The sequence below is a fragment of the Sphaeramia orbicularis genome, chromosome 14 (assembly GCF_902148855.1).
Source record: "Sphaeramia orbicularis chromosome 14, fSphaOr1.1, whole genome shotgun sequence".
NCBI classification, from domain to species: Eukaryota; Metazoa; Chordata; class Actinopteri; order Kurtiformes; family Apogonidae; genus Sphaeramia; species Sphaeramia orbicularis.
Window position 1 is genome coordinate 51,199,858 of NC_043970.1, and position 16,557 is coordinate 51,216,414.

General features: G+C 34.6%; 1 protein-coding gene across 1 annotated transcript; it reads left to right on the forward strand.

The window, feature by feature from the left end:
• Nucleotides 1-595: 595 nt before the first annotated feature.
• On the forward strand, nt 596-9,697 carry mmp13a (matrix metallopeptidase 13a). Its single transcript, XM_030155002.1, has 10 exons — nt 596-726; nt 884-1,134; nt 2,204-2,352; nt 2,497-2,625; nt 4,517-4,678; nt 6,849-6,978; nt 7,080-7,213; nt 8,741-8,900; nt 8,994-9,097; nt 9,189-9,697. The coding sequence occupies exons 1-10, from the start codon at nt 628-630 to the stop codon at nt 9,296-9,298; spliced, it is 1,428 nt and encodes a 475-aa protein (XP_030010862.1). The 5' UTR covers nt 596-627; the 3' UTR covers nt 9,299-9,697.
• The last annotated feature ends 6,860 nt before the right edge of the window (nt 9,698-16,557 follow it).

Consider the following 16,557-nt stretch of genomic DNA (forward strand, 5'->3'; position numbering starts at 1 on the left):
CTGTGCATCACTAATAATACTGAGCAATTATCATCAAACTGGTGGAAACTGGTAAATGTCAGACAAAAATAAACCCATTAAATACAAGAATGGGCTGATACTTTATCTGACAAATCCTTTTGTCCACCTTTGACTAAGAAAACTTTGGTATAGATGGTGTGTTTTTGTGATGTTAAGCTCTAGACTTAAAGTAAACCACATGGTATCCCTGTTATGAAGAATAAAAGGAAGGTGATCTATTAAGAATAAATCACATTGACACACTTCATGAGATGAAGTAATAATAACGGGCAGTTGTGTAAATGAGTGCCTATTATTGTTATTTTATGTGTTGGAGTAATACTTGATACTGTATGATGCCAAATAAAAGTAATACTAGAAACATTTAAGACAATGAAACAAGAATATCTTCACATTAAAGTGTCATCATAAATTAAAGATCCGTGTCTGGTTTTTGGAAAGTTTTTCTGTTTAATGATCCAGCGCAGCCAACTTCCCCTCCCATCCATAAAAGGAGTGTTTCCTGAGTCATTGACAAAGGAGGGTAGTTGCTCAACACACCTAGTCCTCAGCATATATAAGACCCAGCTGCACAGCAGAAACACAACTCACAACCAACCGACAAATATGAAGACATTCAATCTGAGCGTGCTCCTGAGCCTGGCGGTGGCAGTTTACTGTGCACCGGTGTCAGAGGTCACTGTGCAAGATGAAGGCTTTGCAAAGGTATGTGTTCATGGGTTTATTCTTATGCATGTAGTAGAAGTGCTTAGATGGATTCCATGTTCTAAATTTTGTGTTTTTGCAGAACGCCAACATGTTTCTGCAGATCCTGAGCTGTTCCATTTCATTTCTTTCTAATTGTCTGCTCCCCTTTTTGCAGAACTACCTCAAGAGCTTCTTCAACCTGACAGAAGAGAGCGGTCCTACGGTCCGCCGTGGTGGGATCAGCCTGTTGGTCAAGAAGCTGAGTGAGATGCAGCGGTTCTTCGGCCTCCACATCACTGGGACGCTGGACACCGACACTCTGTCCATGATGAAGAAACCCCGCTGTGGTGTTCCTGATGGACAAATCGGAGAGTTTTCCACCTTTGGAAACAACTTGAAATGGCAAAAGAACAGCCTCACATACAGGTAATTAGATTGCATTACATTACATTACACTATTAATCCCACAATACAGGGTGTCCCATAAGTCTCCGTACATAGGAAAAATAAACGTTTCTTGACATAAACCATTTTTATTTATATAATATGCTCTATATGACTGCCATTTTGTCGGGAACACATTTCAATGTCCTCCACTGCTGAAGAACTATAAAGAAGAAATATAAAGAAATACATGTTAGAACCATGGAATGTATTATGTCTCCTATGTATGGAGACTTATGGGACACCCTGTAGAATAGAATAGAATAGAATAGAATAGAATAGAATAGAATAGAATAGAATAGAATAGAATAGCCTATATTGTCACTCTGTGTGTAATGAAACTAGTAGTGCTACACTAACCAGTGCAATAATATTAATAAAAACAGAAAAAAAAAACATGTAAAAAAAATTAGAATAGAACAAATATAAAATTACAAAAAATAAAAAATAAAAGAAGAAAACAGAATATAAAACTTTACAAAAAATAAATAAGAATAGAACTAAAGTAGAATAGAATAAAAATATGAATATAGACAAATATTAACAATATTAACGGTATGTATATCTGTGAACAAGTCTGTAAAATTAGTGCATTTGTGTTTGTTCATTTATTTCGAATATAACATTAAAACCAAACAATGAAAAGATTTATATAAAAAGAAAGGAAAACATTCAAAAAGGAGAGGGATGAAGTTTAATTTATAATCTCCCGGCCCCTTTACCCCTTACCCTTACTGCATTGTTTTTGCAAAAATAGTGGATTTTGCTCTAATTTATTGTACATAATTCACATTATACAGGGCTAAATGAACAGGGACATGGGGAAATCCACTGATCAACGTATCAACAGAATACAGTGCAAAAAAAAAGTGCATACATAAAGATAGTGCAAAAGACAAACAATATATAAAAATAATAATAATAATAATAATAATAATAGTGGTAAGATGTATCATTATAATTATAGAAACAGAAGACAAGAAGAGGATGTCCTTTATGTGGTTGTAAATGAGGTTTTAATAACTGTGTTTGCTGTTTTTCTGTCCAATAGGATTGAGAATTACACACCTGACATGTCTGCAGCTGAGGTTGACGACTCTATAGCCAAAGCTCTGCAGGTTTGGGCCAAAGTTACTCCTCTGAGATTCACCAGAATCTACAGCGGCACTGCAGACATCATGATCTCCTTTGGAAGCCGATGTAAGTATCACCTTATACGTACGGCAGTTTCACACACTCCTTATGTTCATCATCCGGTCCTTGATGACTGTTCCTGCTCCAGTCTGGTTTGTGTTTCTATTCAGTTTGCAAAACCATCTGACGCCAGTGTTTTTATTTTTACAGCACACGGCGACTTCTACCCCTTCGACGGACCTGACGGGACCCTCGCCCACGCCTTTGCTCCTTCATCTGGGATCGGAGGAGATGCTCATTTTGATGAAGATGAGACCTTCACCTTCCGCTCAAACACAGGTGAGTTCTTCACTGTTTACATTTTACGCACCTTTCTACTCCACTGCATCTCAGAGGCAGATGCTGGACTTTTAATGAACTAAATCTGACAGTTTAGCTTCAGATTACAGGTTTTTATCCCCTTCTTATCCAGTGAAAACGACCACTCTGTGTTGATAAATGTACAGATTGTGTGTTCGTGTATGGCCTGAGAATATTCTCATTTTAAGCAATAAACATCTTTAACCCTTTCATGCATACTGGTCACTACAGTGGACAGTTATTCTCCAGCTGTTCTCTTGTCGATTCATGGGTTTTGTTGTTTCAGTTCCATATGAGCCAACACAGTGGACACTTATGCACATCCCACAAACTGCAGTTCACACCATTACTGTAACTTTGCTGTTCTTCATAAATCTGAACTGCACTAACATGTTTTAAATCCATTGCTAATTTTTATTAGACTGTAAGTAACAGTTTTCTTATTCAAAAGCTTTTTTTTTGTTGTTGTATATTATCTCCATGAAGTGAGTAATACCTAGTATTAGAGAATGTTATAATGTGAGAAAACATCAGATAAGCTGAATGAAATATATTTTTATTTCATGGTTTACACACAGTATATAAATTTTGATAAAGAATTAAAAACATGCACATCACTCACCACATTTAAACGGATGTTTTAAACTAAGGTATTCAATAAATATAAAATATTAGGATAAAGTAAGCCAATTATTAGTATGAATCTAAGATTTTGCTTAGATTGTATTATTTGTTTTATTATATTATTGTTTAAAACGGTGCCATCTTGTTATCTTTTGTTTCTGCAGCTTTCCTTTTTGTAAATAGGCATAAATAAGCTGTTGTTTCAGCCTACGCCTTTTCACCCATGTTTAATATAGAAATCCAAACTGTATGTATGTATATATTATGTTCTGTTAAATGGACGAATTAATTACAATTACTACTACTACTACTACTACTTTCTGATGATGGTTTCTTTGCTTCAAAAATTTAAAGCATGGCGTCCAGCTGAGTGGATGTTTTTGTAACTCCTTAAAAAAATAGGGCCATAAAACAATTTAAATCGCATTGTTTTTTTTTCATGCCTAAAGAGGAATAAAAACATTCAGGAAGAAAATCTTGACTAAGGTTCTGATAATTCATGCATAAAAGGGTTAAAGCTCTCTGGAAATTACATGATTACAACGCAGAAAACAGTTGACTGTATGCAAATGGAGCATAAAATAAGATTAAACCAGTCAATAGTTTAAGAAGCAGATCAATTCTTAACTCATAAAGACCCAGTGCAACTTTTGTGGCCATTCCCAAATTAATTATTATTCTTTTGATTGAACTTTTCTTAAGTGACTTATTATATTATCCTCTTCATTTTGCATGTGTTTCAGTAAAAATCAGGTATCTTGTTATATATAATTTATTCATCATGTAGATGTTCATTAAAGCTCTGAAAAAAACTGACTTTTTCAATAAAATATATCATTAACTGAACATAGACCAAGTGTCTCCCTCCACTGTCATAGATAGATAACTTTATTTATCCTACAGTAATATTTATCCGACTCCATGGGTTTTACTGGTGAATCAATGTTGTAGAAGATGTCGGTGTTTTCACGTTCACTACGGAGCCTCTGAACGTCCAAATGGGTCACATATGATGACCATGAAATGACAACAAACTGCATTTGACACCAATTATTTACATGTATTGATAGGATCAGTGGATCAGCAGGTATTAAACAATATAGATTAATAAATGTTTTGGTCACCAGTGGATGTTTGGGTGTTTTTATGGGTTAAACATCTACAGCTGTAAAATGAATCAAGAGCAACATTTCACTTCATGCACATGTTCCCCCTCTTACCTCCAGTTCGGTGTTCTCTGTTGCAGGTTATGTCCTTTTCATGGTCGCTGCCCATGAGTTCGGTCACTCTCTGGGTTTGTCTCACTCCGATGATCCCGGTGCTCTCATGTACCCCATATATTCTTACAACAACCCAGAAACCTTCGTCCTGCCTCGGGATGACGTCAACGGCATCCAGTCTCTCTATGGTCAGTACAAACACCACCTGAGGAGAAGCTCAGAACTGAAACACAAACCTTCAGACTTAGCATAGATATACATACTGTTTTCATAGATATACATACTGTTTTCATAGATATACATGCTGTTTTCATAGATATACATAATGTTTTCATAGATATACATGCTGTTTTCATAGATATACATAATGTTTTCATAGATATACATACTGTTTTCATTCATATACATAATGTTTTCATAGATATACATAATGTTTTCATAGATATACATACTGTTTTCATAGATATACATACTGTTTTCATAGATATACATACTGTTTTCACAGATATACATGCTGTTTTCATAGATATACATAATGTTTTCATAGATATACATAATGTTTTCATAGATATACATACTGTTTTCATTCATATACATAATGTTTTCATAGATACACATACTGTTTTCATAGATATACATACTGTTTTCATAGATATACATACTGTTTTCATACATATACATAATGTTTTCATAGATATACATGCTGTTTTCATAGATATACATAATGTTTTCATAGATATACATAATGTTTTCATAGATATACATACTGTTTTCATTCATATACATAATGTTTTCATAGATACACATACTGTTTTCATAGATATACATACTGTTTTCATAGATATACATGCTGTTTTCATAGATATACATGCTGTTTTCATAGATATACATAATGTTTTCATAGATATACATAATGTTTTCATAGATATACATACTGTTTTCATTCATATACATAATGTTTTCATAGATACACATACTGTTTTCATAGATATACATGCTGTTTTCATAGATATACATAATGTTTTCATAGATATACATAATGTTTTCATAGATATACATACTGTTTTCATACATATACATAATGTTTTCATAGATATACATGCTGTTTTCATAGATATACATAATGTTTTCATAGATATACATAATGTTTTCATAGATATACATACTGTTTTCATACATATACATAATGTTTTCATAGATATACATGCTGTTTTCATAGATATACATAATGTTTTCATAGATATACATAATGTTTTCATAGATATACATACTGTTTTCATACATATACATAATGTTTTCATAGATATACATGCTGTTTTCATAGCTGTACAGGCTGTTTTCATAGATATACATACTGTTTTCATACATATACATAATGTTTTCATAGATATACATGCTGTTTTCATAGATATACATAATGTTTTCATAGATATACATACTGTTTTCATAGATATACATACTGTTTTCATTCATATACATAATGTTTTCATAGATACACATACTGTTTTCATAGATATACATAATGTTTTCATAGATACACATACTGTTTTCATAGATATACATACTGTTTTCATTGATATACATACTGTTTTCATAGATATACATGCTGTTTTCATACATATACATAATGTTTTCATAGATATACATGCTCTTTTCATAGATATACATAATGTTTTCATAGATATACATACTGTTTTCATAGATATACATACTGTTTTCATTCATATACATAATGTTTTCATAGATACACATACTGTTTTCATAGATATACATACTGTTTTCATTCATATACATAATGTTTTCATAGATACACATACTGTTTTCATAGATATACATACTGTTTTCATAGATATACATACTGTTTTCATAGCTGTACAGGCTGTTTTCATAGATATACATACTGTTTTCATTGATATACATACTGTTTTCATAGATATACAGGCTGTTTTCATACATATACATACTGTTTTCATAGATGTACAGGCTGTTTTCATAGATATATATGCTGTTAATAATGTTAATATTGTGTCTATTCATATTTTATGTCTATTTTTTATTCTATTTAGTTCTATTCTTATTTTACTTTTGTAAAATTTAATATTCCATTTTCTTATCTTATTTTTTGTTTTTGTAATTTTATATTCTGAAGGACTGGTTTTTATTAATATTGTTGCACTGACTGGAGTAGTACTCCTAATTCCATTGTATGCACAATGACAATTGAGGCTACTCTATTCTATTCTATTCTATTCTATTCTATTCTATTCTATTCTATTCTATTCTGTTCTGTTCTGTTCTGTTCTGTTCTGTTCTGTTCTGTTCTGTCCTAATGTGATTCTGATTTGATGTCTCCTCCAGGTCCAAACCCTGATGAGGATCCAGCCGGTCCTGGGCCTCAGCCTCCCACCACCCCCGACTCATGTGACTCCACACTCGTCTTGGACGCTGTCGCCTCACTGCGGGGAGAAATGCTCTTCTTCAAAGACAGGTATCAGACATGCAAATTCAAAACATCTGGAGACAGCTGAAGCTCTCCTTTCCCAGAACGGTCGACTCATGTGGTTTCTTTTCTTCTGGTGTTTTTTTCAGCTTCTTTTGGCGTAGCTACCCACAGAGCGTCACACCTCAGCAGACTCTCATCACCAACTTCTGGCCAAATGCTCCTGCCACCATCGACGCAGCTTATGAAAACCTACAGTCAGACCGACTCCTGCTCTTTAAAGGTATGTACGCACTGGAAAACTGATGTGATTGCACACTGGAATCTCAACAGTTTTTGCTGTATTAATATCATACAGTGTTGTAATATTAACTGCAATGCAATCTGGGAAAAAAAAACCAAAACATTGCTACAGGATTACAGTGTTGTAAGAGAATGTAGATCTTTAATTTAAATAGCAGATCAGCTTGGGAAGATAGAAGAAAGTGACGATTTTCATATAAAGACATTGACAGTAAATCTGTAGGTGCATTACCGTACATCTATTTAAGACATATTTTGAAGGTTGCTTGACAATATTTAATGAAAATGGAAAAAAATTGAAAAAAAAAAAAGCTAAACGTAAAGATTGTATGTTTATGTATGGCCTGAGAATATTCTCCTCATTTTAAGCAATAAACATTTTTAAAGCTCTGGAAAGTACATGATTACAATGCAGAAAACAGTTGACTTTAGGCAAATAGAGCATGAAATAAGACTAAACCAGTCAATAGTTTAAGAAGCAGATCAATTCTAAACTCCTAAAGACCCAGTGCAACTTTTGTGGCCATTCCCAAATTAATTTTTCTTTCTATTGATCTTTTCTTAAGTGATTTGTTATATTATCCTCTTCCTTTTGCATTTGTTTCAGTGAAAATCAAGTATCTTGCTATATTTAATTCACTGATCATGTAGATGTTCATTAAAGTTCTAAAAAAAACCCTGACTTTTTCAGTGCAATCTGAGGGAAAAAAAAAAACAAAACGTTGGTACAGGATTACAGTGTTGTAAGAGAATGTAGAACTTTAATTTCTTACAGTCTTAGAGTCTTTACAGAAAAAGTTAATGTCCATCAATGGGGAATAGAACATTATTTTCATCATCATAGAAACATTTTTTGAGATAGATTTTGATTTAATGAACTCAAACTCATGTGAATGATCACCTGTTTCCCAGATAAACTGTGAAAACATCTCTGGTGCAAGGGATTTTTTTCTCTGTCTAATCACTAAAACTATGTCCTGCTTCTGCTGTTTATTAGAGCCATGTGAATCATACCCTACTGCACCACCTTCTGACCACACACAGCTTAGTTTCACTCCAAACCAATTTACATAGATGTACAGAATTTATATTTTCTTTTTTTTTTTTCTTTTTTGTGCAACTTTTCAGTTAAAATGAATTTGATATTATATGAAAACACATACTATTTTTCAAAGCGCCCTCTGCTGGAGAAAAACTGTGAAATTTGAAATGTGAAATACAATAGAATCAGTTCAGAATAAAACAACTTAAAATGGAACTGAATCTTTTTCTTTTTTTTATGCCCTTAGAAATTCAGTTTAGCTCCCGCACATATATAGTAACTGAGTGTCTGGATTATATTGCAAATTTTCAGTAATTCACTGAAGAAATGGCCTTTGGTTTCTGTTAAACCACTGTAATAAAGTGAAAAAACATTGCAGGCGAAGCTGCTGAGAGTCAGTTACTCCAAATGTGAAGTTAAATTTTTGTTTCTCAATAATTACAAACCCTTCTTATTCTTCTCAAGGTCGTAAAGTGTGGGCTTTCAACGCCTACGATCTGGTGCGTGGTTATCCCAAGTCCATCTCCACCTTTGGTCTGCCCAGCACCGTGAAGAAGATCGATGCTGCTCTCTATGACGTGGAAACTAGAAAGACGCTGTTTTTCGTCGGCAATAATTACTACAGGTGTGTGTTATTTATTAGTGTATTTTTCATCTTTTACTCTGATGTCAAGGTTATAAATGATGACTTAGTCTCATTATTTGCATGCCTTTTCAGTTATGATGAGTCCAGTAGAAGAATGGACCGTGGATTCCCCAAACGTGTGGATGAAACCTTCTCAGGTCTGACTGGAAAAGTGACGGCGGCGTTCCAGTACAGAGGTGAGGAGCAGAGAAGACTTCAACAACAGCACTACTGACATTAAAAAGGAAAAGTTTTACTATAAACTGACTCTGTGCTTGTGTTCTCCAGGTTTCTCCTACATCTACAGCGGACCCTACATGTTCGAGTACAGCCTGAGGAGCGGCAGATTGTTCCGCGTCCTGAGGAACAACTACTTTTTGCGTTGCACAAACTATTAGACCAGAGTTTGATTTACTGTGAATCATAATGAAGGCAGCAAAGTTTGTTCTGTTCAGTTACACAGCTACAGTTAAATACTGTATGCAGTAAAGCACCTTATACATTTTATGAAGCACCTTTTTCAAACTTCAGTTTAATTTATTTTTTACCTTTTTAATGAATTGTCTTATTGCTGTTGTTAGTGTGTTGCTTACATTTGTGTTTTTTCATACAGTCTAATTGGATTGTTAAACATGTTACATTATTATTATTATTTTTAAACTGCACGTCTACATTTTTGTATGTTTTTTATTTAACCAGGAAGGTCCTGGTCAAAATGGCAGCGACATATTTTCTACTGTTTCCAAATGTAAAATGTGATACAGTGAAGTTGCACTGAAATAAAAGCTGATTAATTATACTTTGTTTTGTGTTATTTTGCTTGAAGATGTTTGAAAAACCTATTTACTTTCTGTCACATACGAAACAAATATTTCTTCTTTCCTCATAAAATTATTTTAATCAGTCAAAACTAAATATATGGAATATTTAGCAGCAGAACTTGTATAATTTACACATTGTAGAAAATGACTGGAATTCTGAAATGTCCCATAAATGAAGAAACATGCATTTTGAGTGTAGTAAGTAGGACAATTCAGCATCATCATTTTTTAATTTGAACTATTTCATTTTATCAGTTGGAAAGTATGCACATCTTCGGTGTTCAGTATTGACTGATACACATGTTGTGCTGAATTCTACTGCTCCCCCTTCCTAAGTCAGCCATGAAGAGGACAATGTGCACCGAATTCATCCTGTCACAACTTTTTCTCCTTTCTGACTGTGGAGCACAGGTTGCAAACATGCGGCCCGGGGGCCAAATCCGGCCCGCCAAAGGATCCAATCTGGCCTGTGGGATGGATTTGTGAAATACAAAAATTATACTGAAGATATTAACGATCGCGGATGTCAAAATCATTTTAATTCACATTCCATATACAGACCAATTAGACATCAAGTAGGTCAGACCAGTAAAATACTATCATATTAAACCTATAAATAATGAAAGCAATGAATTTTCTCTTTGTTTTAGTGTAAAAAAGTAAAATTACATAAAAATGTTTATATAAAAAAACTGTTATTTTACAAAGAATGTGAATAACCTGAAATGTCTTAAGATAAGTCAATACATTTTTACCAGTATTCTGCCTGTTATTAAATGTTTTGTGTATTTGTAATTGTAGTGTAAGTTGTAATGCACATGTGTAAATGATAAACTGATAATCTGAGGCAGAATATTGTTAAAATTGCAGTTGTTTTTTGTAAGGCGTTTCCAGATGTTCATGTTATTCCGATTTTTGTAGATGCTAACATTATTATAATTTAATTTCACTTTTTTCACTGTTATTATTTTTACTGGTCCGGCCCACTTGAGATCATATTGGAGTGAATGTGGCCCCTGAACTGAAATGAGTTTGATTTGTTCATGGTCGCTCCAAAGACACTGTTGCTGCTATACTCAGTAAAACAATGTCCTGTGTTACAACTTGGCTGCAGGAGTGCTGTCTACAGCTAAACGTTTCTAAAACTGTAGGCATGTATTTCACTAAAATAAACAGAGCATCACCTGACCCCGACATACATGTCAATGGAGGAAAAATACAAATTGTCAGCCAATATAAATATCTTGGGTTAGTAATAGATTCACAGCTCTCCTTTAAAGCCCATATTGCCAAATTGTGTAAAAAAAAAAAAAAAAAATCAAGTTAAATCTCACAAATTTTCATGCAATTCGAAATGAAATGTCAACTGAAGCAGCAAAAATGTACTTATATTCAATGATTCTCATTCACTTCAACTATTGCCTAACCAGCTGGTCCCAGGCTGGTCAGAGTGCAAAAAAACCATTGGAAGTTTTGTACAAACAAGCAATTAAAGTTATGGATAAAAAACCTAGGCACTATCATCATTGTGCAATTTTTTAAAAAAAATACAGTCTTTTAAACTGGGACAGTCTCCCTACATTTGCAGATTTAAGTTTGGTTTATAAAGTATTGCATGATTTGGCTCCAGATCCTCTGGCAGAGTTCATCAGCCAAAGAAACAGCTGTGAGTGTGTCAGTGGAGGCTCTGTCAGAGGTGACTGTGTCTTTCCTCTGCGTAGGAGCACTTTCAGTAAGTCGGCCTGGTCAGTGAGGAGTGCTAGTGAGTGGACCTCAGTACCTGAGGAGGTTCAACTGCTTACAACATACAAGGCCTTCACAAAAAAATTGAAAATGTGGCTTATCAACACCTATAGCTGCCAACACTAAAAGACAAGCTTGCTGTGATGTTTTGATGTTGTGATCAAATGTTGTCGTGGTATGTTGTGATGTCTTATTCTCTTTTAATTGTATAGTAAGTGTTCGAATATGTATCTTGTATTATATTGTACAGGTATTGTGTGTTTTGTGCTCCTTTAACAGTCTGTTATGTATATGTTATTTGTTACATTAGTGCCCTATCAAGTGTCTAACCATGTCTTTCTCCTGTAAATGTTTTTTTTTTTTTTTTTTTGCTGCCTTTTTAAAACTTGGCCAGGGGACTACAGATGAAAACTAGCCTTCTGGCTAATTCAGGCTTTTTTTAACCATGTGTAACCATGTGTTTTATGAAATTGCATTGTCTCCTTTCAAATAAACTAAACTGAAAGTAAACTAATCCCCTGCTGTAGAGTATGAAATTAACTGTGAATTATTCAGCCTTTTAACACCATCATACCTGTGTAGCAATTAAGTAATTAATAATACTGTAAAATATTGTTGTTTTTTGTGTTGTTTAAATCAATAAAATTCTATAACTCAGATCCTCTCTCTTTTCTAGATCCTGAAAGTATGTCTTTTTTGAGATGTTTACATTCTAGTGTTATAGGTAGGTTGTGTGCCCTGCACCTGTTTACTTGCTGTGTTGTAATGTTGCATGCTATTGGTTGTTATTAAGTCTGTTGCCTGATTCTGGAATGTGATTGGTCGGTGTCGGTGGGCGGGTTTAAAAAAAACTTAGAGATGTAGAGTATGAGCTAAGAGCGGGATGGTGACAAGAGGACGAAAATAAAAGAGACAGAGATTGAAAATATTGACAAACTGTGACTTTGCAGCCTTTGTTAGTTTCATGCGATATAACAGAGTTAAGCGACTGCGAACTGCAAGCAGGTTTAACGCACTGGAGGTGTTACGCTGCATTAGCATACTCGGCTAACTAGCCTAGCTACTAGCCAAAGTACACCACTGGAACTGAGGGACTTTGACCGTGGATTTGTGAGTGTTCACCTTCATCTACTTCTGCTGGATAGAGGAAACGGACCACCTCGATGTTCCCATCACCATCGGACCTGAATCTGGGGGTTTGTTGGTATTGTTTTCTGTCTTAAGTCATGTTTATTGGTTTGGAAACTGTGTGCCCGCTGAGTTATCAGGAGTCATCATGGAGATTTGGAGGCAACTGCTTTGCAAACATCATGGTAATCTTATTACACTGGTTTATAAGTAAAATACCTTTAGAATAAAAGTAGGAAAACATAACCAAGTCTGTGTCACTATTAAAGAAAAAAATAATTCAAATAATGGTTGGCTGTAGTTTCTAAGATATAGTCTTGGATCTAAATGTGAAATGGTGAGAATTAAAGATAGAATGGGCTTGTGTCAGAGCTACTAGATCTACTTTAAAACACTGTCTGCTAATGATGGCTGGATGAAGCCTTCTTGGAATATTCAAGTTTTTCATCAAATTGGTTCACTATGAATGAAGCGTCATGAGTAGCTTCATTTGCTCCATCCACTGGACAAAAAGTATAATGCATGCAATCTTTTTACAAGTACATTGTTGGTCTGACGTGTATATTTTTGCATTTCAACAAATGTACTGTCTTTTAAGAAATGACAATGGTCATAAGGGAAAATGGAAACTATAAATCTTGGATGATACAGTGAATGAAAAACTAATCTAATTTTGGGCATACCTGTAAAATTCAGGGCACTGCCTCTGGCATAAGGCATAGGAAGTGCTACATGAAATTTTGCATCAGAAAAGTTTTATGGACATGTATGTTTCTTAAAACATGTGTTTAGTGTAAAAATGTCAGATACAACAGGTTGTGAGGACTGTGATGAAAATGGGTTAATCCTCTGTCTTGTATGGAAGGAATCACAGGCATGTTAGATGGAAGCAGAACTCTCTGCATCTTCTACTGTGTTTATTAGAGCCATGTGTAATGGAGGTTACAATGCCACCTGGGGAAAACTACAAAGTCTTAATTACCCTCTTCAAATCAGTTTGTGCAATCTTATTTCTGACCCCATTTGCTTCAAATTTGCTTGACATTGTATAATAAGACAGCTAATCGAGACCAATCAGTGAACTGTGGCAAAAGCAAAGGAATTACAATGGAAAGCAACTAAAACAACTTAATAAGTAAAGGTGAAAACAAGGGCAAAACTGAGCTTTAAAAAGAGCAAAACAGTAAACTGAGATTAGCCTGGTTCAACATTTTGCAGATTAAAATACCATGACCTGGGGTCATGACTCTACTCACCTCCTGTGAGTGAGTATTTGGACAGAATACAGGACTTCACATGTTAAACTGAGTCAAAACTATTTATCCAGGGTTTGTGTTCCTGTCAGAGAGCTGCCTGACATTCATTCAAAGCATTCATCAAATCCAGAAACATTTCATTGACCTCAGGAGTCTGAAAAGACAGTCCAATGCTGCAAATTCTTTATATGAGAGACTTCAACAGGGGGTGTGGTCAAAGGCAGAGTCAGTTTGGAGCATTGTTTACTACCATGTCCAGACGGACTGAAGATTACCACTGTTCAGGAGCAGATTTTAGACTGTGATGCTCTGAGATTCTTTCTGAATTCACCTTGACAGTTCTACTGCAAGGATCAATACTGTTGAAGCTGTTTTAAGAAAAAATTTGCATTTTATTGAATCTTAAAATGCATATAGAAATGTTTGTATTGTTGTCTTTTCATAGGATGTTCTTTCATATGTACGCTGTATTCTAAAAATTATATTTTTACTTGTTACTGTATTTACTTTCATGTTTTTACTTGGAACTTGAATCTTTAATAACATTTATCTGATTAATTAGTGCCAGAATTTTCCCTAAGGGCTTGTTTTGAGAAACTGCTTCAGTTTATCATTTATTAAATAAGTTTGTGTAGATTTTGATGTAGGAGCTGGATCAGACAAGCACTGATGAGGCCTCTGACCACACAGTTAATCTTACTGTTGATTAAAAACATAACATACATGATCAAACTACAAAGTAGACAGCACCAAAAGAAGGTTTTACTGAGTGTCAGTCACAGTGTGGACCAGAGGATGGCAAGATTAAAAGATCAAAATTATGAAAATAATACCGGGGTTGGTTACTCTGATCACTTCACAGTATTGTCAAATTACATTTACTCTAATAACAGGTTGGTGTTAAAGCTCCAACCTGAATTTGACTATAAATATATCAACAGCTCTACAATATTTGAGTGACATTAATTCTTAAATGTCTTTCACTTGAGTGTATTAGATTAGATGGAACTTTATCAATCCATTTGGCAGAACCCTCAGGAAATTAAGGAAAGCAGATCCCACTAAGAGTTGGACTGGGATTGCTGGATTCAGAGTGCAAATTTCTAACTATTGCACCGTGGTACCACTGCATATGTGTCTTTATTACGGGCCTCCCTAATCCGAATGACAAATGGCATGGAATAACGAATGACCTAACCCTAACCCTAACCCTAATCCTAACCCTAGTGGCCATTCGTTATTCCATGCCATTTGTCATTCAGATTAGGGAAGCCTCTTTATTACTCACATCCTATATTGACCACATTCCATTTAATGATAAATGTGTCAACTTTAGCTGGTAACACGGTGTTGTAATAATGACCTCATAAACATGACATATTGCCCTGCAAACAAAAATAGTATTTATGTTAGTGTAGTTCTTTTTCATTGGTTTGATTATTTTATTTAACTAACTTGTAACTACAGAGTCTTCATTTGGATAAGCTTTCATTGTTGTGTCAGAGTGCTTGGTCTTGTTTCCAGCTGTTTTTTTTTAATTTATTTATTTAATTTTTGGGATGGCCATGGCTGAGGAGGTAGAGCAGGTCATCCAATAACTGAAGGGTTGGTGGTTCGAATCCTGTTCTGTCCTAGTCATGTGCTGTTGTGTCCTTGGGTAAGACACTTCACCCACTTTGCCTTCAGTATCATTCACACTGGTGTAGGAATGCGTAAGAATGTTTGGTCGGAGGGGCCATTTGGGGTGAATTGGCAGCCACGCTTCCGTCAGCCTGCCCCAGGACAGCTGTGGGTACAAACGTAGTTTACCACCACCAGAGTGTGCATGAAAGAGTGAATGAATACTGGATCAATAATGTAAAGCGCTTTGGGTGCCTTGAAAAGTGCTATAGAAATATGATCTATTATTATTATTATTTTACCCTTTTAACTTCCATGCATTCCACCCTAGACTTTGATGAACACCTGAAGCTGAATTTTTTTTTTTTTTTTACTTAACTTTACCGACATTCTGCTGAAGTCATGCAAATGATTAATACTCAAGTAAAAAAAATTCTAAATTAATGCCCCATATAACAGCAACACTGACGGGTTTTGGTCAGTACAGTCATCATGGTCTTTAATATAAACAGATGTGCATCATCTTCTTTTCCTCATAAGTGAACAGTCATCAAAGTGTAGTTTTATGAAAACACTAATACACAGATTGGATAATGTCCCATACTGGCATGTCTAGTTTCAGAATGTGTGTTAACTGAGAATATAGATACGGAGGTTTTGTTAAGAGCTGATTAATGTGCATTATTTATTCTGTATGTTGTGTGCTTGTGTTATATGGACTTGTGTCTGCAATAAAGTTTATTATTATAATTATTATTATTAGAGTGAAACAATAAATTAAGCATGTTTGTTCAGAAGAACAACAATTGATAATTTCCAAATTAAATATATTGAGAGAAACTAAAATTTAACTTATTTCCTTAACTCATTAAGACCACAAACAGGCACTGGCGACCTGAAGCAACTACTGATGTAAAATGTTTAATACCTGTTGATCCACTAATCCTGTCAATACATGTAAATAATTGGTGTAAAATGCAGTTTGTCATCTTTTCATGGTCATCAGATATGACCCATTTGGACATTCAGAGGCTCCATAGTTACTGTGGGAACACCGTCATCTTCTACAACAATGATTCACCAGTAAAA